Source organism: Melozone crissalis, unplaced genomic scaffold (assembly GCF_028551555.1).
Source record: "Melozone crissalis strain CALT ecotype California unplaced genomic scaffold, PUWL_Pcris_2 ptg000027l_1, whole genome shotgun sequence".
NCBI classification, from domain to species: domain Eukaryota; kingdom Metazoa; phylum Chordata; class Aves; order Passeriformes; family Passerellidae; genus Melozone; species Melozone crissalis.
In genome coordinates this window covers 26894210-26921378 of record NW_026535805.1, presented here as the reverse complement: position 1 = coordinate 26921378, position 27169 = coordinate 26894210, and the positions used below count along the sequence as shown (strand labels likewise).

The window sequence follows — 27169 nt, the reverse complement described above, 5'->3', positions numbered from 1 at the left end:
GCGCCGCTGGGAGAGGCCGGCGCGAAGGGGAAGGGGCCGGCGGCTGCGGCGGCCAATGCGAAACTGGCTGGTGCTGCTGTGCCCCTGTGTGGTCGGGGTCGCGCTGCACCTCTGGCTGCTGCTGAGCTGCCCCGGGAGCCACCCGGCAGGTAGGAGAGGGGCGGGCGGCGGCCGATGCCTGGGGCACCGAGGCGGGCTGGGCTCCTCCACCCTCTCTCCCCAGGCGAGGAGAGGTCGGGGCTGGCGGGGCAGGTAACGGGGCTGAGGCGAGGGGAGAGCCGGGGGCATGCTGTGCCCGCGGGGTTCGTCGGGCGGGAGGGAGCGTCTCGTACGGTGGAGCGGCGGAGAGCAGCGCAGGCTCCGCCGCCCGACGCGGGGGCACCGGGCGCGGTGGCGGTGCGGGGCTGCCGCGGGTGCGGGGCTGCAGCTCCCGCCTCAGAGCGCCTCCTGCGCCGCCGGTGCCCTCCCGCTCCCACCGAGGCACGTGGGGAAGAAATTCCCACCGATCCCGCTCGTGTCGCGTCATTCCCGGTCCTAGGAATAGCTCTTCGCACTGCGCCGTGTTTGCCTCAGTGGGATTTAAAACCCCTGTGCTGCAAAAAGCTATTCATAGGAGCGGGTATCATCCAACACAAGTGAAATCCGACCCTTGAGGGCTTACCTTGTGCTCCTTATAAAATGAGGTGTAGTTTTCAGGGCACAGATCCTCATGCCTGAGGAAGCGGGCATCTCTTGGAACAGAAACTTGTCAGCTGCCCACAGGTGCTGTTTGATGATATTGGAAAATACTGTACATGAACACGTAATGGTGTTTTTTTTACTTGGAGTGTGCTTAGAAGTGCTTAGTGACCCAGTAGCCTGTTCACTAATGGACCCGCACTCTGAACTGGTGCCTGTTTCCATGCAGGGTGTGCACAGCTGCGAGAAAATGAGAGTCTGCTGATTGCCAGTGGCAATTAATAGTGCAAATATACCAGAAGCAATTGCACTATTGCATAGTCTGAAAGCTGCAGGGTTGTGTAGGTGTCTGTCGGTATTCTGGCTTTTGCATATCACATCAGCATCGGTCATACTTGAATTGTAAAAGAAAGGGAGATATAATTGTTGAAGTTCTAGGCTGATGCACGTTTGAATTGCCTGGTTGGTTTTCTTCATCTTTCACGGTGCTGTTTCGGCGCTTCAGAGCATTAATTTGGAGTTAAAAGTGGCAGTGTGGAATCTCATGATGGCCTTTCCCATGTAAATGTGTTTTCTACTAGCAAACATTTCTAAAGAAAATCCAGAAGTTTCTCAGTTGGTGTTGGTGTGAATGAGTGGTTTAGGCCACTTAAATAATCACTGTTAAAGGTATTAGCAAAAGTAGAAGTAACACAAATTTGTAAAAGAGCAGCTTAAGAAACTTGTATATCGAGGTTCTCTCTGTTGCTTACTGCATGGATGAAGTGTCCCAAGGAAACTCCAGTTAGAATTAATTTAGAATGATTTACACAGAGACCAAAGACTCAAAAGGATAAGGGTTGACTCTGGTTGAGTTGCAACATTCAGGGTGGATCCCCTTGCTTTTCAAACTCCTGATGGAGTTTAGGTGCAGCTATGTCCAGTCTTGGTCTCCAGCTTCATCAGAGGTTTGCATCCAAATGAATTAGCAGCACTTAATCGATGACTAATTTACAAAGTGATTTTCCTTTCCTAAAAGTGAGTACAGAGGGTGAGAAATTATAGGAAATCTAGGTGTATGTTTCCTCCACTACCTCAAAGTACCCATAAATTATTGTTTTTTTTTTTTTTTTATGTAGTATTTGGACTGGGAGTGCAGGGACTGCATGAAGTACATGCATTGTACCCCCTGGTTTCTGTCAGGTTTAGGGGCAAGATTTGAACCAAAGGACCACACACAGCCGACTACTGGGCACCAAGCTTGGATATTCAAAATATCAAAAGCCAAAGTAGTTCCATTGTGATCTTCCACTGCAAAGCAAGTAGACAACATTTGCTTCTCGCCCAGAGCCATAAATTAACTTTTTTAACTTAATAAATTGTTATTCACCAAACCAAGAGTTTGGTGAATAACACTTGCTCCATTCACTGCAGTGGTTTTAACTCTGTGCTGTCCAAGCTGTACACCCAGCTTCTCAGCATCCTGTTGCATTAATATTGAAATTTGTGCTCCTGTATCTGTGTGGAATTTTGTCAGTTGTTGAGGGCCAACAGGATTCGCTTTAGTGATGGGTCTGAGCTCATTTTGTAGGAATCTGAGGGAAGCAAAGAATCAGCTTTCCTCAGTTTGCTGCCATCAGGGTCATCCCATATGTTCCCATCCCATTCTTCAGGGGATACAGTTAATTTCTTTACCTATACAATGTCAGGAGGATGGAAAGCCCACATAAACATAAATCTGATGTTTTCCTCCAACTTTTTTTTTTCTAATTTTCTTCCTTTAACTGATTTTGCAGCTGCTCCATTTTCAAAGGCAGTATTAATTCAGTTGCCTTTAGGAGTTTTATTTCTTCCTTTAGGTATAGTACCCTTTTATTGTTATTCTTGCTATCTTGATAAGCAGCTTCTAACCAGGTTCCTAGCATTTTGCAAATAATTCCTTTTCCATCCTTTATCTGGCTCCAGCCACCTTCAGTTGTCATTTCACAGCTGTACAATCATGCCAGTTAACACAACCCTGTTCTTCTGAGAATTTGGAACTTGGACTTAATTCTGTGCTTTCCTAAGTAATCTGTGCTTCTGTTTGACATCCAGTCAAATATGCCAATTTGTCACAAATGAGTGGTTTAGGTTGATTAAAGAATCACCATCAAAGGTAGTAGCAAACCCAGGTATCCCCTGAATTTAACCTGAGCTCACAGCTAAGCACCTTGCAACTCACTTATTTCCTGCTGCTCCCCACCCCTGCAGTGGGATGGGGAGGATCAGGGGGAGGAAAAAAAAAAAAAGAAAAAAATAGCCTCATGGATTGAGAAAGGAAGGAAGAATCAAGTTAGAATTCATTTAGAATGATTTGCACAGAGGCTGAAGATGCTTTAAAAGGGTAAGGGAGACCCTCCTGTTGAGTCATGAGATTCAGAGTGGACCCCCTTACTTTCTAAACTCCTCATGGAGCTGAGGTGCAGCTAGGTCCAGTCTTAGTCTCAGACTTAGTCAATGATCCAAAGGATTTAGCAGAACTTAATAATTGACTAATTTAACATTTACAAAGTGATTGGATTTACTGTAATTGCTACAGTGACTTGGTTATACATCCCAGACAACAACATTCATGCTGTACTGGCAGAAGAGTATCAAAGTCAGCCCACACATGCATGCACACTGACACAAAGAGATATATTTATATACAGGGATTTATGGGTATCAATGTATAGAAGTATACCTGTTAAAAATTCCCCTGGAGTTCAGTGAAACACTCACTTCAAATATCTTGGCTTTTCTCAGTGGGAAAGAGTTGAGCCTCAAGGAATGTAAGGTTTCAGCCCAAGCCCTCTCGTCAATTTTGGATGCTGATCCTCAGAACTTTGCAAACTGGAGCATCTGTGAGCTCCGAGAGACATCCTGCTCAGGGAGTCACTGACATCCTGCAGAGCCTGCTGTGGTCCAGGAGAGCCAAAGGGCTTCACTCAGGACCAGTTCTTAGGGTTCTTCAGATGTTTGGCTTTAGTCATCCGTAAATTTCAACCCTGAGCCTTGGTTGGTAACTGCTGGAATTTTCAAAAATCCAGTGACTATGGAGTGTGTTCCACTCAGGGTACAGTTCAGGTAAGGAATGTTCCAGGGGATGACTGATTACTGCTGCTGTCATTCCCTCCTTGGTCAGGCAGCAGGAGTTCCTCCCCATGGTCAGTGTCACCCTCACCTTACCCGTGGTGGGGCTGGTGCCTGGTCCAGTCAAGGGACACTTCACTGCCCAGCTCATTCCAGGAAGGCTGATGGGAATTTCTGAGGTAGAGCAGCCCTGAGGAGGGGGAGGAACTGGGAAGTTGGGAAACGAGGGAAGCAGCTTTGCTCTTCAGAGTTCCCCTGTTTCAAGCAGTTATCATTGGAATTGATGTTCATTGCTGTAAAACCATGCTGCATTGGATAATGTTGGGAGAACTAGGGTTTTTAAGAAGTGGGTTTTTTAACACTGAAAGAGCAAGTGTATGGTTTCTGTGCAGGATTTATTTAGTTGTAAATAAATGCTATTGTAAAGTTACTACTGAGTAATGTACTCATGCTGAGGGGAGGAATAACGATGCCTCCTCTAAAATAAGAACGTATGTCATCTGTAGGAAAATGCTCAGTACTGTACATGTGTTGTCTTTTTGTAGGCCCAATCCTTGCATGGTATTTAAGGAAGAATCTGTCTCTTAGCCTTCAAAGTACCACAAAATGTACAAGGTATAGGTATGGCTGCCTTGGCAGAAGAAAGGATGAGCCAAGGGACCTCAGATGTCTTCTGTGTTGTATTTTTTTTTATTATTCAGAGAGTTTTAGGAACATTAGTGACTTTGTATACAAAAGAAAGAAATGTTTTAAAATTTCTTAAATTTCTTAAAAGGCTTCTTGAATCTGAAGCTACTTAAGAGGATCTGGTAGTGCCTGATAAAGCCAGTCTTGTTTCTCTTGAGTAATTTTTTTTCCTTGTTTACTACTCCAGCTGCTCTTTACTACCTATTACCTAGAATCTCTGGTGTGAATAAAAAGTAAATCTTATCATGGGGCAATGTTTTGCAATAGCTGTGGCATAAAAATGCGTAATTTGTATACTCTCTGGTATTTCTGTGTAGTTGTGTACAATGGTTGTGTGCTATCTCAACAGCTGCAGAATTAGCTACCAGTAGAGGTCAAAGACAGAGTGAACAGCAATTCTGTATTTGATGAGTTTAATTACCCTCCCAAATTATCATCACCACACAGTCAAATGGAAACCTGTCAAAAAGTTGATAACCTGTTTTAGTGATTATTTACCTTGGCTTCATTGACTCACTCACACAAGATTGGAATAGACATTCCCAGCCATCAGTTGTGCTTACTGTTTCTATTAAGCAGCTCTTGGTTTCTGTCATAAAATGGCAGGTGGGCAGCCTACATTTATTTAGTGAGTGCTCAGGGTGGCTTTTTGTCTGTTCACTTGGATTCCTGGCAGTCATAGGAAGAGGCTGTTCCAGAGGCTTGTTGTCCTGATTAAAATTATGTTCTCATTTCTAGCCTAACCTTACTTGCACCTGGTTTATGCCCTTTAATTCTTCAACCTTTCAGTCAAAAGGTCTTTGTCCTCCTTCAAGTATGTCTTCAGCATGTAACCATAGAGGTGAAAGGTGTTTGTTTTAAACCTTTTCTTTCTTAAGTTGAGCACTTCAGGTACTTCTAACTTGTAGTGGAAAATAGAAAACAGTTCTAGAAATAGAAAACATTTCTAGAAAACAGTTTGGTTTTTTATCTGTAGGTCAGATGGCTTTAAATGTAAACAGTGTTCCAGTCTTCACTCATTCCAATTTTCTTCCTCTCTAGGAAGTACTTTCTGTAATAAAGTATTCCTTTTAACCACCCCTTGTGAAAGGCCTGTAGTTTGCCTGCATTCTTGGCCCTCAGTTGTGTCTCTCCCTGTGCAGTGTTCAGACTTTCCCTGTGCTCATGATCACATTTACCTTGGTGTCACAGAAGATTGAGTACACTTCTTGTAGGAACTACTTAGTAATTTGAAAAAAATAAATAGGATCAATCCTGAGACCAAAGGCCTTTGTTTTAGTGTCCTGTTTTCAGTGGCTTCCTGCTTTTTTTTTTGTTCATCAGTTAATGAGACTGTAATTCACACTTCTGAACAAGATTTGTGCAGGAACATGCTTTTAGGTTTAATTGAAATCCTTGTCTAACTGGTTACAAACAAGTGCTATCCAAAGAAAGTTCATGAGTAGGAAGCTTAGTTAATTTTTTGTAAAAGTCTTAGATAAATGCTAATTATAAAATGACCTCAGAAACTTGAGAAGGAACCGACAGACCTGCTTTTAGCACTCCAGGTGGATTCATTGCTAATTGTGTGTTTTAATTGATGGCACAAATCTTATTGAGTAGGAAGTTACTCAGTGTCGGGCTTCAGCTACAGGGACTAATCAGAAAGCCCCACACATTCTGGGGAATCTGCTGCTACTTTGCTGATGCTGATGCCCTTTAAGTTGTTATTCCTGTTACGTTTCTGGGGGGGGTGGCAGCTAAAAATTGGCCCATTTGGATTTGTGAGAGTCAGTCTTCTACTAGTGAACAATTATGCAACAGATTAAACCCCAGCATTTTCTAGAGTTGGCTTGAATGCCATCTGTTGTCCTGTGGCACAGCATGTACTTCTTCAGGCACTGGCCTAATGGAACCAAAGTGTGGGAACAAGCTATGAGGTGAAGTTTTGCTAAAATATGGGACTTTCTTAAGAAAGGATGTTGTCCGAAATCTGGTAGTCCTGTCTGTCAGGGAGCAGCCTGCTTGGTCACAAAGTTATTTCGTCTTTTGTTGGTGTGTAAAGACTTACAGACTGGGGGCCTTGGCAGCTGAAACTCAGCAGGTCAGGTTTGGCATTGGCAGTAGATGTGCAGTCCTGCCTCAAATGCCGGTTGTCCCCCACCCTTCATCTGTAAAATCTCACTATGACATGGCTTTTCATGGATAGGCCACCCCCAACATAAAACAGTCCCTTAACTTTTGATGGGCACAAAATAATCTGATGTTATTTTCCAAATTAATTGAGATTTTTTTTTAGGGTTTTCAGTTATTCTGTAGACAGATGTCTGAGACATTGCGAACTGCTGATGAGTGGCACTGGCATTGTATTTTTGTATTTTGGCACTCGAACAGGGGGCACAGAGGTCAGTTCTACCAGAGTTGGCTGAATTAAGGTTTTCAGCAGTTATCCTGTAAATTGCCCCGAGTAGAACAGCCAGAAGAGAACAAGTAGCCTTCCCTGAGAGCAGACTTTTGCTCCATGGCAGCAGGGATTGGTGGCTGATTTTCATCAGGTAAAGGTGCTATACTCTGATTCCCCTGCCCTGGCACAACCCCAGCCCTTCCCTCCACAAAACAAAAAAAGAAAAGGAGACATCAGTTTGTGTTGAAAAAAGATTTTGCTTTGTTTCTTTTGACTTTTCTACTGATACTTTGGCCATTGTTCCCAGTTTTGTCTAGAAATGTGCAAGTATTATATAATGAAGGTGTTTTAGGTGTTTAGGTATCATCACTCTACCACTGTTACTACTGCCACTTGGCAATTCAGAAGGACCCTGCTGTCCTATTTCTTCTAAGGAATGCTGTTGATGTAAAACAAACAGAAACCTCTGCCTGCAGAGGTTTGGTTCTTTGAATCTGTAAATCTTGTCTAAAAGCTTGCCTGCCTCACAGAGCACTGCAGAGACCAGGGGTGCACATCTTGGCAATTTCTAGCTCTGGGGTGAAGTCGGTACTGCAGGGAGGTCAGGTAGCTCTGCTTGCAGCAAAGCATGTAATGCAGATGAGCTGTAGCAGATCACTTTAAGTGAAGTAGATTAAAAGGGGAGAGAGCTGCTTTTGCTCTTTGGTTTGTTCTTTTTCTCTGTGTGTCAGCATTCTGTGAATACAAATCTTTATATTGAGTTAATTCCTTCCGTCGTGTTTGTTTGGATCTTTCGCAAAGCAGCAGAGAAGAAAAAAGTATTAAACCTCAGGAATACGGCTGCAAAATCACAGGAATAGGCAGAGATAAAAATGTGTGGGGTTTTTTATTTTGGAGGAGTGTTGCTTATCTTAGGAAGTGGATTAGTTGAGAATATTCTAAATAACTTCTGCTTGGCCTGCTTAGTTCCATTCTTTGATTTATTCAGGAAGGAAAAAAAAGAAAAAAGCTGCATTGGTAGCAGAAGATACAAAGCCCAGCTTTCTGTGGAGCTTACTTATTTTAGCTGTGTCCAGTGGAGATGCTCTGGTGCCTGATATTGCAAGTAAGCCTACACTGCTGTGTTTCTCAGTGCAGCACTAATGAGTCTTTTCTCTGTCCACTCCAGTTGCATGAAATGTGGAGACTTAGTCACTTTATGGACTGCATATTATGTCAAATTTCACTGAAAATAGCTGGCACATTTAGTAGTTGACTGGGGACTCATCAATAGAAATATGTTTAGCAAGACTGTGTTTATTGACAAAATCAAGCTAAATGATCTCTCACTCTTTTCATCTCCTTATAAATGAAGCAAATATAATTAACAGCCTAATTTGACATTTTATTGAGAATCAGTCTCATGGGAAGAAGAGGTGCATCTTCATCTTTGTAGTTTGGGCTTTTGAAAAACTTCAAGAGCTGTTGGCTGCTGCTGAGGTGGTTAAAATCTGAGCAGGGTCAGCAGACTGCCTGTCAGTGGTGACCTCTTTCCATGGCCAGCTCAGCAGACACACACCTCTGCATCTTTAGTTGTGTCTTCTAATGGCACAGCTTTGTACTCTACATATGCACTTGTTGATTTTTTCCTGTGTCTCTCCCAAACTTTGGTCTGTTGCTGGTTCTCAGTCAAGCCTGACCAGCACTTTCACCCATTTCATGAAAATTGGTGACTGAGAATCCTGTGAAAGCTTCCTGAAGCTGATACTGAGGTGAAAATTTTTACCAATAAAAGTACAAGTGTGGTCAGATGTCAGAGAATTGTGTGGAAGCCAGTCCTTACAAATATCAGAGCCCAAGAAAGCTTCAGTAGGAGCTTACCATGAACAATGTGACACAAGGTACTGATAGGCTGGACTTGGTAGCTTAGAGCTGACAGAAGTACTGCTGGCAGCTGCTTGCTTTCGTGTGTTTGTAGGTTTTGCTGTGGATTAACAGGTAGGCTTTTGTGTATTTATCTCAGGTTCTACTGAGAAGTCCTGGTATAAGTATGCAACCAAGGTGCAGCTTTGAATTAGTAAGGATTCAAAAGCAAGGTAGACAGTGGTAGTGTGACCTTTGGGTTGGAAAGCTTCCTGTCCTTCTCCATACCTTTGGTCTGCAACACTTTTAGGGTTTATAATGGAATTTAATGTGTAGCTTTTTTCTTTTCCTTTTTTTACCCCCTTCACAAACTACAGAATTTACGTTTTTTTCTTGTCTTTGAAATCTGAAAATATAGAGGTGTAATTGTCTTGCACAAGCATTTCCAGATGAGAGCAATGTATATGATATGATACAGTCCAACACTTTGAAAATTTTGGCCTAAAAGTGCACAAAAATAGAATGGAAGATAAATAGCTTTGGTCCTCCGTGGCAAGTATTGATTGCTTGTCTAAATTGTCACTATAGACTTTGAGGTCAGCAATGTTTTCTCTTAAATTAGGCTGCATCAGAAAATATTTATGCTCATATTGGAATTATTCTTATAAATTAATAATAGCTCTAGTTTTTTCCCTGTACTTCTCACTTTATCTACCTTTTTTTAAATAGTGCAAGTTCAGAGAAACACATATGAATCTATTTTCCTGAAATCTTAGCATTATTCCTATTTTTCCATAGGAAGTAGAAATCTTTACTAACAAGCAAAAAAATGTTTTGTCTGTTTTGTCAAAGTAAGCTTGCTTTTTTTTTTCCATTTTCAGTGGTTTTAAAAGTAAAATTACATAACTCTTGGGACAGAGAAGACAGACAATCTTCTGAATATAGACCACTGCAATGCTGTTCAGAAAGCAATAGGATATTAATTCTGAAGCATCTGTTACATTGACATTGTTCCCATGTGGATGGTTCATAAGGAAAAGCTTCACTCATTTTAAAACAGAAACTAATTAAAAGTATATTTGATTTGAGTAGCTTATTTTTAGTTTGTCTTTTTTTTAATTCATTCAAGCTAGCTTATGCTATTCTGAGTCAAGTCACTTGTGCCCTTAGTTTTATTTTTCTTTAATTTTGATTTAGTGGGATGGTTCTGCTTCTTGTTAAAAGTGATGTCTTAAAAAAGAAATCTGTGCAAACAGTACCTCATCTGCAGTCTACAAGTCTAGTAGTCATATTAGACCTGTGAACTTTATACTGGAAGGCTTGGAATTAAGGCTGAAGAATAATCAATGGATTGATCAAGAACAAGGGAAAAAAAGGGATGTGTAAGTAGGAATTTGCTATGATGTTATACTTTATAAACATATGTCTGTCTCATGCATCTCTGCTGTCTTGGAGAGTTGGTAATTCTTGGCTGTGTAATGACCTATGAGGACATGCAGAGCCTCTGGATAAATTATATTTACCTGCATAGAGGAAAACTAAATTGGTATTTTGATTGAACAGTGTGTTTGACTTAAAAGTTTCTTCAGGTGTTATATAGGGCACTACATTTGCTGCTCTGTAGCAAACAAATCTTATTCCTAAACGTCGCCATCAACTCAGTTATGGTTGTTGTAAGAGGTGCAGCAGTAACTTCAGTGAAAAAATGAAGACTGTAACTAATTGCTCATTGCTTGGGATTTCAAGTCATTCTGAGCCTAAATTGATGGAAGCTTCTCTTAATAGGTTAATGTTCAGCTTAAGTAATTGATAATCTTGTAGCTGCTTTCATTTAAATCATGGTAGAACTTAACTTTCTTAAAGAAAATCAGTGTTTGTATACTTAGAACTAAAGTATTTAGTGGGAAATAGAATGGGAAAGGCTTACCTGTGGAAACATCACTCTGTAGTTTTTCTGCTTTTGCATTGTTCTGAGAATCAATTCCAGAGCAGTTTTATTTGGCTTTTGGAAATAGTCCTGAAGAACAACAACAAAAAAATCTTGTTGAAATCTTGATACTGATTCAGCATGGAACAGACCAAGACCATGACCTCTTGGTCTGAACACTGACAGTGGGATATAAGGCTAGATGGATGTCTGCTGGGATTTGGCACAACAGTTTTTGTGGCAGATGCTGTGAGGTCCTAGGTTAGTGAGCAGTGTAAAAGAACCCATCTATTCAGCTTCAAAGTGGAGAAAGGGAATGCTGGTACAGAAGGTGGAGTCTGGATAATAATTCAGCTCCTTCTATTGGGAGTTCACAATACAGACTTGGCAGTGTTTTTAATCTCTTAATTAGATTCTAAAAAATCTTTTCTATGTTATAGACAGTTGTTTAAAGTGCACTCACACTTACATTTGTTTTCTTTATCTGCAGCCCAATGAAAAATGTAGTGAGATGAGAGGGAAGTAATCCTTTGCTAAAGTTAAATACAAATCTGTCTTAACTCTAGGATGTCAGATAGATTAAACGAAGCAAATTCACTTTAGCTACTTGCCTGACTGTTTACAGGCTCTAAATCAGAGCTTCTCAGGTCTCTATCTGGTCATAATCCTGCTTGAAATCAAGTTCAGGTTTCATGATCTCTAAATTAAAACAGCACAAGCTAAATCCTGGATTACAAGTATTGGCAGCGGCATCCAGCTTTGAATAAAGCCAGAGCATTCCCCTGTGTAGGGATGTAACACCCTGTGTGAAGGCAGAGTGGTATTCCACTTCAAAAGGTTAGAAATAATGGTCCTTGAGTTCCCACACTGAAATTGTGAGGCAGAAAGGTGGTCCCAGCAACTTTAGGAAGCAGAGGGAAAATGGGCGTGTGAGTTAAGGTTTTGATGTATTGAAAATGTTTCTCTGATTCTGAACCAAGAATGCAAAAGTAATTCTGCTGCTTGTTTTTAGCGTTTCAGTTCTCTTGCTTTTGAGATGTCCTTTAATCACAGAATTTGAGAATGGTTTGGGTTGAAGGGACCTTAAAGATCATCTAGTTTCATGGGATGACTCCCACCAGACCTGGTTGATCAAAGCCCCATCCTGCCTGACTTTGAACAATTCCCAGGATTGAGTTAGCCACAACTTCTCTGAGCAACTTTTTCCAGTGTTTTACCACCCTCTGAGTAAAGAATTTCCTCCCAACATCTAATCTCAGTCTCCTCTGTTTTAGTTTAAAACCCTTTCCCCTGTCCTATCACTGTCTGCATTGCTCACCCTCCTTTTTGTAAGCCCCCTTTAAGTACTGGAAGGCTGGAATTAATTATTGCTTGCAACTCAGGCTTGTGGTAATATGTGCATAAAGTGAATATTTGTCACTTTCTCCTTGTAGGTCCGCTGTCCCTCTTTCCTCAATGGAAGCTGAAGCACTATGATGTTGTTGTGGGGGTTTTGTCAGCGCGGCACAATCACGAGCTCCGCAGGGTTATAAGGAGCACTTGGTTCAAGCACCTGAAAGAACATCCTGCCCTGAGCCAACGGTAACCTTCACTGTTCTGTCGTTTGGCCAGGGGAGCAGGGCTGTCATGCTGAAATATCTTGATTTAATAATTTTTGTTTTAAAAGTGTTTCCTAGTTTATTTGTTTGTTTGTTTTTTAGCATCTTGTATTCTGATAGATTTTTTTAAAAGTCTGCCTAATAGTATATAAGAATACTTCTTGCCTTGGGCTGTAACTACATTTTATACACTGCTGTTTGCTTTTGCAATTACTTGCCACTGTTTATTAGTGATGTATAAGCCTTTTTGTTTTTTGTGTTGTAATGTATGGTGTGGAGCTTGAATCCTTGATAATCTAGGATTTTTGAAAGCAGGCAGGATTGAGTTTGGGGAGAGACCCACAAAAGCTCTTGCAAACAGCCTCAACTGTAAAGTTGAGGTTTATTTCCTACTGAACCAGGTGCACCACACTGCTGCAGTGTGAGTGGCCCTTCCTGATTGCTTGCATAGACCTGACAGTGTACAGACAGGTCTGTTTTTGCTGAGAAACTCTGCAGCAGTTCGTCCCCAGAATGCGGCTGCCATCCTCACGCCTTGGTACCTGCCATGCACTGAGAGCATTTTGCTGTTCCCAGATTTGTTTCAGCATGCAGCCTGGAGTGCAGCACAGCCACCTCAGTCACCTAAAAAGTGACCTTTCATAGCTTATATGGAGTTTTGGGAGGACATTTAGCTGCTAGATGAAAAGATAGGCAAAGGTGGATCCTTGCTCTTTGTGCTTACTTGATGTCTTCCTACTATGGAATAACCATGAGTGGAGCTGGAGAGGAACCTCTTGTTTTGCTACAGCCCAAAGCTGAAATATTTCATTGTAACAGACAATCTGGAATCCTTGTTCCTCCTTTGATGCTTATGTGTCTTTTTTCTTACTATTTTTTTCACTGACGTTTGAATGCATAGCATTTAAACAATCTTGAATTAACTAACAAACCTGAGCTAGCAGGGGCAGATCTCTGGGATCCTTCAGTGTTGCCTTAGGTCTTTTTACTGTTGAGTGTGCTGGCTGTCTTGTATCTCATTTCTAGCTGCCAATCTTCTTGTGACCTCATAATGTAAAATGTTAATGTGGATTTGGAATTGAGCTCCTATGAGGGGATTCATGTGGTTGCTCTGCATACCAACTGTCATTGCTGATTTTTAAGAGGTTCAAAATCTTAACCCTGTGAAAGGCAGGTCACGGTGATAAAATTAAGTTTATTGAAGATGGAGGGAGGAGGGAAGAGAACTGGTGTTAATAAAAGCAAATTATTTTAGTGTCCTTGTGAAGTTTATAATAGGTGCGCATGGTTGTGCTGTGCCAGTGAAGGACAGAGAAGACCCCTACTCTTGCAAACTTCTGAACATCAGCAACCCAGGTATAGAAATTGACTTTTGAAAATTCTGTGGTCTGAACTAGAGCTAGTCATCTTTCCTGAGAGTGGTTTGGGGAGTTTCATTGAGACAGCTAGTCTTGAAAACAAATACCTCCTAGAACTTGTTGCATGACCTTCCTGTAAGTACTATGTGCAGGCCAGAAAGGGAGAGATTTGTGGGCATGTGAAGGGCAGTCCATTGACTTCTAATGGATTTGCATTTTTCTTGTGTCACCGGACAGTCTCTCCCATATACAATACATTTTTACTTGATGTATGTGTTAGATGAAGTTGGAGAGACAAAATGACCTGGCATAGTGTCAAATGTGAAGAAAGTAGCAAGGTGACAGTCTTGAGTGTCAGATGGACTTCTCTGGTGACAAAGTGAATTATCTAAGCAAGTTTGGCTGATTGGTTTTTGATTCTGCTTTAGAGAGAAAACAATTAAGAAATGTAAAACGGAGGAAAAATTTTAATACCATACAAAAATTCCTAACTAAAATTGTATATTTTTCCTGTCTCCTTTTGGATTTTATTTCATTCTTGCTCTTTAATACAAGTTAACTAAGGACTGCTAGATACCTGAGCCATGATTGAACACAAAATGTAATTTCTGTTACTTTCTCTTTGAATGACAACATCCTCTGTTTCTGAGTATAAATGGTACCTCAGGGCTTAGGTAGGCGATAATGCCGAAAAGCAGACAGCTAAATTAAGTGGAGGTGTGTGCCATTTTGATACATGAATAATTATTTTATTATGCTAATATACATGTATTCATGCAGTCAAATAGCATTTTTATCTTCCTGCTGTGGATTTATTGTGTTTCTAATCTTTGCCCTGTGGATATGTAGGCATTGAGTTGCAATTGCTATTAGCCTGCAGATTGCTGTATCACTGAAATTTTTCTTGCTGCAATCTGCAGCCCATTGTATTTTCTTTCACTATAGTGTTTGATTATCCTTGTGCACTTGTTAGCCATGCTAATTAACCAGAATGCTTTGCATGCAGGCAGTGTGCTTTGTGTGTGTCCAGGATCTATGTACTTTTCTCCCCTTACCTCTGGCCTTTCCTTTTCATTCAGTTTTGAATCAGGAAATTGAAGCTTTCAGTCTCCCTGAGGATGTCCCTTCTGTGCTGTCTGAAGACAGAATTGTCAGTGTGAACTTCCGTGTGCTTTACCCCATTGTCATCACCAGCCTTGGGGTATTTTATGAGGCTGATGGGGTGGGATTCCAGAGGAACATCACTGTAAAGCTCTACCAGGCAGAACATGAGGTAGAGTGCTGTAGTTATTTTTTGAAAGCATGATATCTCTTTTTTGTGCATTAAGTTCTTAAAGAAAGTGACATGCTGTGTTGGTGAGTTAGAAGAGAAATACTTAACTGACAAGTTTATGAATTATATTTTTCTTCTGTTGCATTTTAAATTCTCATATACATATACAGAGGCACATCCTGGATGAAGAACAGATGAAATTCCCCAAGTGCTATGTGTTAATCTAGATGTTGTTATGAAAGAGCACTTACATTTAATTCCAATGCACAATTTTTTGTTTGTATTTGGTGTTCTAAATATTGATAGTTATTAAGGAATAAAAATTAAGCTATCTAATATATTTAAAATGCTTGCAGAAACATATATTTGGTGTCTTCAAGCAGAGATGCAGGACAGCTGTAGTTTTTTCTTCTGTCTTCTGGCAAGACATTTAAAGATTTCTAGAAACTATTACAATTTACTGGTAATAATGAGACTTCATTGATAATTTCCCCCAGTCCCAAGCTGTTATGGGCTTGATAGAATAGCTTTGTGATTTGGAGGGAAAAAAATTTTGAGCAATATTGTTGTATTTGGTAGATTACATTTATCTCAATTTGATAGGCCAATTTCAAAACTTCTGCCTGTGCTACAGTAAACTATGACTTCCATGATGAACTTCCAAGGAGTTTGGTTTATAATAGCCGTAATAAAAATAGAGTTATACTGTAATCAAGTTCATGTTTCCTAAATTGTAGAGTTCCTAAATATTCAGTCTGATAATTTTATTTGCATTAGATTTTTACTTCCAGTGAGGGAGAAAAGTTGGTGTCATAAGAGAGCTTGTAAACTGTTTTCTGAAGATTGGAATTTGGCAATGCAGAATCTTTTTGTAATTTGTTATTATGGAAGAGCCATATTATGGCCTGTATAATGCAGTAGCACTTTCAATGTGTGTTGTGGTTTTTTTAATCTTGTTTTTTTCCCTTTGTTCACAGGAAGCCATCTTCAGTGCTCGCTTTAGTCCGCCGAGCTCTGGAGTGCAGGTGAACAGATTGTGGTACAAGCCAGTAGAGCAGTTCATTTTGCCAGAGGTATGTGCAGTACCAGAACTGCCAGCAGTTCTTTTAAGTCATCTGGGCAGACTGACTGATAAAACTGGCCTTGGCTTGGGGCAGAAAAGGGCGAGAGAAAACCTCTAGAATGTTAGTTCACAGAATCCCAGAATGGGTAAGTAGTTGCAGGGATATGCTGAAATCCAGTATTTGTTTTACAACATCTTATTATCACAGCTAGTTATAAAGCATAAGTCTGGAAAATATAAATTGATAAAAAATTACTTTGTCAAATAGTAGCAGCTTCAGAAAACTTAACTATTTCTGATTGAAAACTGGACCTGCTTTGATTCTGTGGGAGAGTTTACCAGAGCATGTGGTGCTTCTTTTTCCCTTCTGCTTTATCAGACATTAGCACACAAGATAGGGAGGGGAGGATGGCACAGGTTTCTAGGGAACAGCTGGAAAAGAGGTTTCTGCACCTGATGTCTTGGACATAACATCAAGATACTGTGTGTTATGTTTGCAATGACAGGGTTGTTTGTTTTTGGTATAGGGATATGGAACATACTTGTGGCTGCATAGGAAGGAAGGGGATTTAACACAAAAGAAGAATATCATAGGAAAATACCGTGATGATTTTACAAAAAGGAACAGAATACCATAGGAAAATACCCTGATGATTTCACAGTGAAGGTTTAATGAATAAAGGTTGGCTAAGGAGAATTCTGGTTAGCAGACCCTGTCAGGTACAAGGAATTGGTCTCAGTGGACCAGTGATCTCTCACTAGATATCTCAGCTACCATTTTAGACAGATTCCCTTAATTTAAATATTTTCCTGGACTCTTGCTGCTGTTTCTGTAAGTTGTCTTCAAGTCTAGGTTGTTTTATTACTAAAGAAATTGTGTTATGAAAGAATGAAGCAAGAAAAGACTGAAGAGGGAAGAGAGGACAATTTGGGCCAGTTTATTCCCTGATTTATTCCCCTGGCTCTATACTAATGAGTGCATTTGGAAATCTATTAATTTTAAGGGGAACCTGCAGCTGACTGATTGATTTATCATCTTAGACAGTGTTTACTGAATACTGTGCAGGTTGTTATGCTGGCAGGAGACCTTTCAGGTGAGCAGACCACTTGCAGTATTTTGTGCATATGCTTTGGCAATCTAATTTCATACTAAAATGATTAAGGGTTTATTTTACGTTTTTAAAAGGAATATTGATTACCTAGTAATTTGGCAGTCTATCAGGTGAGCCTTTCCCCTGTAAGACTTTGTTTTGAGATGCTAAAATTCCAGGCAGTTGTAATTTTGCTATAAATGGTTGCAGTTTTTCTGAGAGGCAGATGGGAAATGCTTCCTTGAGAGAAAGAATATTAGTATTCATATATTTCTTTGTGTGGGCTTCCTTAATCTGATGTGTGTCATGCACTGAATGCTTACAGGGTAACACGATGTTTCTAACGTAGATTAACAGGGCTTAGGCACAGCATGCAGTCAGTCCCCTGTGATGCTCAGGATGCTGAAGCACACACAGTGATTCAGAAGAGGTGGCAATGCCCACGTGTTCCTGTCTGCTTGTTTGAGAGCACTAAATTTAGTGAACTGTTTAATTGTCACAGGATGCTGTCTGAGACAGTGTCTATTCTCTGTCTTTCCACCTTGAAGAAGCAATGGATTGTACAGACTGCTGAAGAGCTTCATTCATCTTGCAGCTGAAGTGCTGCTCTTTCTGCTTGTCTTGGGGAAAGGAAATGCAGCATTAGAATAAGCATCTGGCAGGCCAGATTGTGAGAGACAGAATCGATCATTCAGCTTTGGAACCACTGAAAGCACAGAACAGCAGAAGCACCAGCAGATAACTAAAACAAACAGGGCTCTTACAGACAGGTCTTAGCAGTGCACTTATTTTGTCAAAAAGCCTTGGGCCATTTGCATGAAGATGGGACACTACTGCACATATTCTGTATTACTAATGGGGAGTAGTTGGAGGAACAAAAGGCACAGCAGTGTTTTAACATTAGGAAAGGAGTTTGGCAGGGCTGCATTATGTCAGTTCACTTGTTCGGTATTCACTGTAAATGCCACTGCGCTCTGGCAGCAACAAGGCTGGAATTTAAATGGGGAAAAACAGATGATGTAGTCTCAGGTGTGCCACTAATGTTTTTGCTTGAAGCGTTTTCAGGCCTCAGCTTTCATTAACTGGCTTAGAGTAAGGATAGCTGAGGGCTAAAGTCATTAGAAAATTTGCTTACGAGTCTCTCAACCTAGAAAATAATGATAGCTTGCAGCCTTAGGACACCTCACACTGAGGTTCACTGGTAGTAACTGATTAAGACTCCTGGTACATTTGAAGTCAGTATCACTAATAGTCAGTGGTGAGAACTGTAATGTTTCTGCTTGCTGAGGCATGAAAGGACTCTTGCTCCTAAAGCACTCTCCTGTTCACTGAACAACTTTCCAGAGGTTGTGTCTATAAAGAGGACACTGAAGTGTGATTAGAGCCCAATCCCCACAGCAAAAAACATTGGAATGGGAGATGACAGTCACTGCAAAAAGAGAAATTGAGCCACTGGAAAAAGTCTTAATATTGGTTCATTTATTTTGATAAGTGAGAAATAATTAAGCAAACAGCAGAAAGCTGGGTATGAGTCAGCAGTGCCCTGGCAGCCGTGAGGCCCAGCCGTGTCCTGATGCTGCATTCAGGCACAGCATCCTCAGCCGGGCAGGGGAGGGGATTGTCCTGCTCTGAGGCAGCCTCACCTCGAGTGCTGGGGGCAGCTTCAATGTAAGAAAGAAATTGAACTGTTAGGGAGTGCCCAAAGGAGGGCAATGAAGATGGTGAAGGGCCTTGAGGGGAAGGCATTTGAGGAGCAGCTGAGGTCACTTGGCCTGTTCAGCCTGGAGAAGACTGAAGGGAGACCTCACTGCAGTTACAGCTTTCTCATGAGAGGAAGAGGAGGGGCAGGTATCGATCTCTTCTCTGTGGTGAACAGGGACAGGAAATGGCCTGAAGCTGCGTTAGGGAAGTTTTAGGCTGGATATTAGAAAAGGATTCTACCAGAGGGTAGTTGGGTAGTTGGGCACTGGAATAGGCTCCCCAGGGAAGTGGTCACAGCATCAAGCCAAGAGTTCAAGAAGAGCTTTGTCAATGCTTGCAGGCAGAGGGTGTGAAGTGGGAATGGCCCTGCAGGGTCAGGAGTTGGATGGGATGATCCTTATGGGTCCCTTCCAATTCAGCTTATTCTGTGATTCTGTGAAACAAGGGGAACGTATTGAGCATGGGAGTCAGGCTTGAATAAACACTGGCTAGCTCCATTATTAGCTTATAAACCTGGCATTTTAAATAATAGATGAGAGACTTCTGAAGTACACACATAGCTGTCATTAAACACTGAAGCTGCTGCAGATCCTAAGACCTACTTCTTGAGGAAAGCAATAAAGTAAGCTGAACTATAATCTAGACTTAAAGGTGTTTCAGTAGCTGGAGGATTTTTAGAGAAGGTTTCTAGTGTACAGGGAAGATAAAATGGGAAAGAGATTAGAGGTTGGTATAAGTAAACAGACTTCCTACAGCAACAGAGATGCATGTACAAACAAGTTGTTTTTCTGTTCCAACACCCACACTAACAACCAGTGTGTTTCCTATGAAAGTGGGAGAGACAAAATGGAATGTGTTCATCTAGGAGTCAAGAGTGTAACAACCCTACCTTTTCATAAGGGAGAAATTGCTTTAAAATTTTTTAAAAATAAAATTCTACCAATACTCTTACTTGTACCACTTACCTCCTGTTCCTTTGCATGTTCTCAAGGGTCATCATTTTAAAGTTGAGATTAAGTCCTTTCAAATGCAAGAATTTACACATACACATTTGTATTTTATATTTATATACATATGTAAAACATGGAGTGGCATAGCCTAATTTGACTGTTAAAACCAGAAAATTTTGAAGTTATTCACTTGTCTTTTCCTTCCTTACTAGCCAAGATGTGAGGTAAGACTTCTCTGAGTCCTACAGTAGCTTGTGATTGCCTTTGCTGCCATAAAGGTGGCTGTATTTTTCTTTGAGTTTTGCTGGCGTCAGGATCCAGTCTCTGATCTCTGTTTGGCAGATAACAATAGAAGCTGAGCTTGTTTCCAAATCTGTTTTAATATATTCCCTTTGTAATGTAGATTTTATATTTGATTTTTAAAAACTCACTTCGGGTCACCTTTAAATGCTGTTTTGATGATTTTAGAAAGCCAAAGTCTTTTATGCTATACTTCTGTTAAAAGTTTAATATAGTCTTAATGATTAGTCTTAAAAGAATGATTACATGTTACTGAGTTTCACAGATCTGTTTCATTTATGTGTAATTTATTTTTATTGAAGTGTAAGTAAAACGTTTATGTTATGCACTCAAGCTAAATCTTGTGTGAAGTTGACTATTTAAAATAATTTTAATGAGCCCAAGCTGTTTGACTTCCATTTTTTTTAAGTCTTTGTATACCTGCATAACTGTATTTTGCTCTCTTACCAGAGTTTTGAAGGTACCATTGTGTGGGAGAGCCAGGATCTTCAGGGCTTGGTTTCAAGAAACCTTCACAAAGTGATGGTGAATGATGGAGGAGGTGTTTTCAGAGTCATTACAGTGAGTCCCCTCACCTTCCTTTCCACCATGTTTCTATTTTTCCTATAACTGTTGAGAGTTTAGCATTTTATTTTCCTGTGTTTCTCTGTGTAAATCATTAATTTAGTTGGGCTTCTCCTTTTGTCTCAGAAGAGAAGTTTTGCTTTGCCTTCTTGCAAAAAATTACACTTGTAAGTGGCATTTTATTTTGAGAGAAGTAAAGCTGTCATTGTTTTTGTGAGAATGTGAAGCAGTATCAGTATCAGTATATCAGAGATGGCAAAATGTGGGTCAAAAATCCTGTGCTAAAATCCCAACTGATGGGATAAAGTCTGGGTATTTGCTTTTTGGCAGTGTCTCTTTTCATGTCCGATTGTTGCTTGCCTAAACATCCTGTGTCATTGTAATTTAGCCAGAATAATTTTGCATTTTGCTGTCAACTTTGAAACTAGTTTCCTGGAAGTTTCAGTGATACTGCTAGTTCTGGGTGAAACTTAAAAAAACGCCACAAAACTTTAGTTTAAAATCTTAGTCTTAGTCTTTCATGGCACGTGGTGTGATTCTTGGGATGGTCCTGTGCAGGACCAGGAGTTGGACATCAATGATTGTTGTGGGTCCCTTCCAGCTCAGGATGTTCTGTGGTTCTGTGATTATGCCAGTACCTGAACCAGCAGAGCTTTAAATTAATTTCATTCTTAGTTGCCAGAAAACTTCACACCTTGAAATCAGAGGGGAAAACACATCAACAATGAGAGATGAATTAATCTATTAATTTCAATTAATCTGTTCCTAACAGGCAGGGGAAGGGTCACTGCCACATGAACTCACAGAAGGTGTGGAGGGAATAGCAGGTGGTTTTATCTACACTATTCAAGGTAAGGCCACAAAATGTAGCATGACGTTTGATGTGATGGTAAAACAGGTAATTTAAATTACACTGCTGAGTATAATTTCTGCTGTCTCCATGAACTTAGTCATTCTAGGTTTTCTTTTAGCAGAAACATTTTCTTCCTGGCTCTTTTATGCTTCAAGTCAATATTCTGATGTGGTTCCTTTGCTTGCCTTTTGTCAGCCATTCCAGTTGACTTGCATTCCTTTGTCTTTTTATCTAGACTCTCTTGTTTTTTGTTACCCAAAATCGAGTTAAAAAATGTCATGCACTGAAATCTTTCCCTGATATTTTTCACATGTTTTTCCAGTTCTGTTGCAGTTAGAGGTACTGTATCACAATGTTTAACAGTATGGACAAACAGTTTCCATCCCTGTTGTTGCCCTTTTACACCTATTTGAGCAGAATGTTTAGATTTTAGAGGAAGCCTTTCCAATTTCTAAGATTTTGACCACATAGTACTGGAACCAATGTCTTCTTATTGGTCCAGCATAAGCATTGAGAGTGTTATTGCTGTGTTTTTGTAGCTAGGCCTGGCAGATACAATTGGGCAGTCTTGTTGTCTTGTCTGCTGTGTAGGAGCCTGAATTGAGGTGTGTGCTAAAGGCCTTCCATTTTGTTTGACAAACTTTTCTTCAGTACCACAAACTACCTCCTTATCTGCAATATATTTTTAGCTTTTATCTGCAGTTATGTGATGTGGTTCAGCAGGGATCATCTGTGCTACATCAAAGCAATGACCATTTGATTATATTTAGCATAGCATTGTTTGTGTTTATTTTTTATGCTAAATACATATACTTAGGAGGAACTGATAGTGGCCTTTTACTCTGCAGTAAGAGAAACAGTGAGGTCCCAGACTGTTCTTTATATTAAGGAACCTTAGAAAGTTGAATTCTTTTATTACTGAAGAGGAAGAGAATACTTTTTTACTTTAAACTTTTAGTGTCAGGCCTTATATAAAAAAAATATTTGTTGTCCTGCAACTTAAACAATTCTGTAGAAAATTTAAAATTAATTGCAGGATTTTCACAACCCCATTAATTTGAATGCTTCTTCAGATTCATTTTGTCAATGTGTGCCCTGTATGATCCAAGAGAAATGTGAAATAATATGCATCTTTGTTTAATAATGATTCCTTCTCTTTCTTTCAGAAGGTGATGCTCTTTTAAAAAGCCTCCATACTCGCCCAGAAAGGTTTGCAAGTCACATAAAAAACCTTGAGAAGGAGGATGCTTTATTGCAGGAAGAAAGCAGCATGTATGATGACATTGTTTTTGTAGATGTGATTGACACTTACAGAAACGTTCCCTCCAAACTGCTGAACTTCTACCGATGGTAAGTAGAAAAGGAAGTATTTTCTTATTTTCTCTTAGGAATTTGTTTGTAGTGCAAGATGATCTAGCAGATCATGTTACTTGATAGGTTCCATGAAATACATGCCTTATGTGATTTACTTCATTAAGTTGTATTTCTATCTCAGCACTTTGCATGCATGTAGTGAGTAAAATGGCAGTGCCTATAGTTTTTTGAATGCTGACCCTTGGTGCCTCAAATCTGCACAAGCTGGCAAGACAGGCTTCTGCTCTAAGAGTCCAGGTATAAAAATTTTCATTTCTCCTTCTAATTTCTTTTCATTTGTATCTAACTGAAAACTAGCAGTTGTAGTATTTTAAAGCATGAGTTTTGGCCAGTTTGTGTACTTGCTCAGTGTTTCAGTTTGTGGCTGTTGCTCCAGTCCCATAATCATCTTGATGGGCCTTTGCTGGACTCTGCCCAGTATGGCCATGTTCCTCTTGTACTGAGGAGTCTGAGACTGCACATGTTGTCCAGATGTGGCCACACCAGTGCTGAGTGGAGGGGAAGGATTGGGAGCATGTGTACAGCAGGGACAGAAGGCTGATAGGAAGAGTTTTCATAGTGAAATGCATTGTCTGTGCTAATTCAGTAAGTTTCTACCTATAAATTTGCAGTGATTTCATTACTCTGAGATAACTGTTTCAGTTAATTGATGCTGCTGTGGAGTAAAAAATACAGTTGACAGTTGTACTTTATCCAAAATTCAGTTTAGTTGCTTGCAAGATTATGCACTTATGTCACAAATTCCATGGCTATGAATGTAACTGAAAAACTGAACACGCTTTCAGTTCTAAAAGGCGGTTTGCATGTCAACACTTAGATCTTTGTGATAATTTCTTACAGATTAGCAATTTTTCAAGATTTAGTAACAAAAAGGCTTTTAAAAATACCCTTCTTTTTGTAAGAAGTTACCCTTACAAATGTTTGTAACCAACCCAGCCATGATCCCTAGAATCTTAAGCTGTTTCGGTTATTTTATGTGTCTCATGTTCAACCATTTCAGACAGGTAAAGATAACATTTTTCATGTTTGAAGGGTGCATTTACAGAGAAAGAGTACGGACAGAGTTGTTTCCACAGATGTTTTTTACCACCTACAACCTTCTCATTGCCCTTGAACTGACTGTGTCATCCTGAAAGGAGGCTACTGACGTGTAGCCAGTGGCTTTTAACAGCTGTGCTGCCATCAGCATCAGGGATTCATATTCTTCTGAGGTCAATACTGCTTAAGATGCTTTCATTAGTAAATCCACCATCTGTCCTGGAGAACAAAACTTCAAATTTGTTTTCTTCTGCTCATACACAAGTCCATGTTGTAAGATCATCATAGGACACAGCTCCATCTCCTTTGAAGCGCAAGCAGTCAGCCTTGGTCGATAGAGAAAACTTTTAAAAGTCAAGGGTAGCAAAGATGTTCCTTCCCTCTTGCTCCCCTCCCACATCCCAAAAACCCCTTGCAGAGCATGCTGTCTGTAGTTTGTGGTATGCAGCTCAGCATCTCATCACTTTCCTTTTTGGCTACAGGACAGTGGAATCAACGAGTTTTGACTTGTTGCTGAAGACTGATGATGACTGTTACATTGATTTAGAAGGTGTTTTTAACAGGATAATGCAGAAAAAATTGGACAGGCCAAACATTTGGTGGGGAAAGTAAGTTGTTTTTTAAAATTACCTTTAAGAGATAGTTACCATTTCTTTAGTGATTTAAGTCTGTTTTCATGTGGGTTTCCCTCCTATGCCTAAGGAACCCAACCTGTAAATAGCAGGACTTCTGTATGTGTTAAACTTTGAATCTCAGAATCAGAAATCAGTCCTTTACAATAACTTTCCAGAGTATGCCTTTACAGTGATTTAAACTTGCTGAATATCTTGCCTGGTTTTAAAATGTGTGTAGACATCTTTGTCATGGTACTTAAGTAAATAAGAATTTCCCAGCAACATAGCAAAGTTAAAAGTACATAGTACAGAACTATAAATGCTACTTTTTGTAATGTCACTATGATTTTTCTCGTGGGCTTGAGGAAGTGGGGTAAATTAGAGAAACAAAATTTCTCTTATGGTCTGTACTTTATTGTAACAGCTGCGAAATTCAGGCACTGCTACCCACTTCTGCTGTATGAAATAGCAGATCTGATTAATAAATTTTTGACTGAAGTCGTGAATAACCAGGAGGATCAAAATAGCCCATATCTTCCCTTCCATCCATGGAATGCATGGCAGCTCTGGTATGAAATCCAATACAGCAGGAACTCTATGCTACTGCAGCATTCAGTGTGGTATATGCAATTCAATATGCAGCATAATGGTACAATGTGCCTTCCTGTTGCCCTCTGCTCATTGAAGAAAAACAGGCCTTTGCTGCTTTGCTCCACAAATCTGATCCTGCCTGTTGCTTATAAAGCAATTTAATAAGGTGTGTGGTCAAGTGTGTGAAATAGTTGGTTATCTTGTGATTATCTCAAAGATCTGTAGGAGTGACATCTTTGAGTGTAAATTCTTTAATAGTCACAGTCTTCAGGTCAGGCAAGTGTGATATGTAGGGAGCAACACTGAAATAACTATGGAAGTATAAAAGGATTATCAAAGCAGATGCTTCTCAGTCTGGAGGGGCTTGAACCCTTCGTGCTGTGATTCAATGGAGTGGAAGGTGCTGTGCTCAAGTGAATTCAGGTGTCAGATGAGACTTTCATTTACTTTGTGCTTTAATATGTCAGCTTCAGTTGAGAATGAGCAGAATCTGGTAACATACCTGCCACTCAGCTGTAATTCCTCCCTTTCGGGGCTGTTGTCTGAGATGACAGTTCTTAGTAGCTCACTGAAGCTTTCAGCTGCTTGTGCTCATGACTGGAAATCAGCAGTGCTGAACTTTTGTGAAACAGGGGCAGACCCTGCTGCATTGACACAGTTGTGTCTCTTGGCTGTGGCTGCATGAAGTGTTTGTGAGGCAGAGGAGTGCAATAGCAGCCTGTTCCCCAGCAGGGGAGCAGGGTGCTTTTCACGTGGCAGTTGGCAGGGTCCCTAGCGCTGCACAGCGCCGCAGCGAGCTCTGCCACGCTGGGAGCGTCTGGGGAGACTCTGCAGCCAGAGACTGCTTCCTGCAGGCCTCTGGAGGGAATAAAGCCTTCCTTAGAGAACCCCACTGCCAGGAAGAGTTCCTTTGTAATTCAGTGATGGCAGCCTTTGAACATCTCCTTTGTTGAGCTTCGTTTGGAAAACAGCTTCGAGAAGGTAGTACTGCTTCCTGATTTATAAGCAGCCACTAGCTTTAACAGGAAAATGGGTTGCATAACATCACTGTCTGCATGCCTGCTGGAGGCATTGCCTTTGTGGCATGTTGATTAACCAAAGGGGTTAATTAGCAGGAGACAGATGTGCCCATTACAAAATAGGTAAGGATGTGTGTGCTTACCTAGTTCAAAACCCAACAGCAAGGCATAGATGCTGAGGACCTGACTGTCAATGTTGCTTTGGTTTCTGTTTAGAAAACTTTCTCTTGTTATCCAAGATTGAGACCAAACAACAGTTAAAATTTCAGCTTTGTGCCCTAGAGAAATAAGACTAGGAGCTATAATTAGGATCACCTACTTCTTTCTCTCAGTTGTTTATCAGTATTACTTCAGTTATCAGTGCTCATAGGTTCTACAGAGGCCTCTCTATAAACATCTCATGTCTAACATGTCTTCAGTTTCAGACTAAATTGGGCAGTTGATAGAACTGGGAAGTGGCAAGAACTGGAGTATCCAAGTCCTGCATATCCAGCCTTTGCTTGTGGGTCTGGCTATGTCATCTCCAAAGACATTGTGCAGTGGCTGGCAAGCAACTCTGAAAGATTAAAAACGTACCAGGTAATAAAGATTAGTTCAATTTTTCTGTGTTGAAGTGGCCTGGGGAACAGCATGTACTGGATGAGTCAGAAAGAACATTGCTCAAGTGTTAGTGTTGGGTTCTCCTGGCTCATGTGGGCTTTTGCCATGTTTTTGGTTGCTAGGTTTAGTGCCTGTTCTAATTCAAAGCACAGATGTTTGGGACTGAAAACCTCTGGAGGTGTTATCTTGTTTTTTGTACTGTTTCTGTAAGAACAGTGTATTGTTATGGGAAAGGTGGAAGGATTATTTTAACACCCCTGCAGTAGTCTGGCGTAGGTTTTTGTAGTTACCATTCTTTACTGCTGGTAGGTGATGCAACTCATTCCAGGTCACAGTCGTGCTTTATGCTTTCTTGGTGCTCATATCTGTATTTTTTATTTTCATCTCAGGGTGAAGATGTGAGCATGGGCATCTGGATGGCAGCTGTAGGACCCAAGCGGTATCAAGTAAGTCTGAAGGAATCATCTGACCTTACAGAAAGAGGAGATGGCTGCTGTTCCAAGTAGCATAAAACAGGAGAAATGGTGGTTTTTTTTGGAATTAGAATAACCATTGAATTAAAATCCAGAGGGAAA

The 27169-nt window shown here is 40.5% G+C and overlaps 1 protein-coding gene across 1 annotated transcript in view; it reads left to right on the top strand.

Annotated features, from left to right (window-relative positions):
* The window catches only part of B3GALNT2 (beta-1,3-N-acetylgalactosaminyltransferase 2), a 28318-nt gene continuing 1149 nt past the window's right edge, over window positions 1-27169 (top strand). Inside the window, exons 1-11 of the mRNA XM_054280399.1 lie at window positions 1-149; window positions 12041-12188; window positions 13461-13561; window positions 14643-14836; window positions 15814-15909; window positions 20392-20502; window positions 21278-21356; window positions 22525-22708; window positions 24253-24378; window positions 26414-26573; window positions 26984-27040. Of these exons, the coding sequence (XP_054136374.1) occupies window positions 56-149; window positions 12041-12188; window positions 13461-13561; window positions 14643-14836; window positions 15814-15909; window positions 20392-20502; window positions 21278-21356; window positions 22525-22708; window positions 24253-24378; window positions 26414-26573; window positions 26984-27040 (1350 nt within the window). The 5' untranslated portion in view covers window positions 1-55. The remainder of the gene's footprint in view (window positions 150-12040; window positions 12189-13460; window positions 13562-14642; window positions 14837-15813; window positions 15910-20391; window positions 20503-21277; window positions 21357-22524; window positions 22709-24252; window positions 24379-26413; window positions 26574-26983; window positions 27041-27169) is intronic.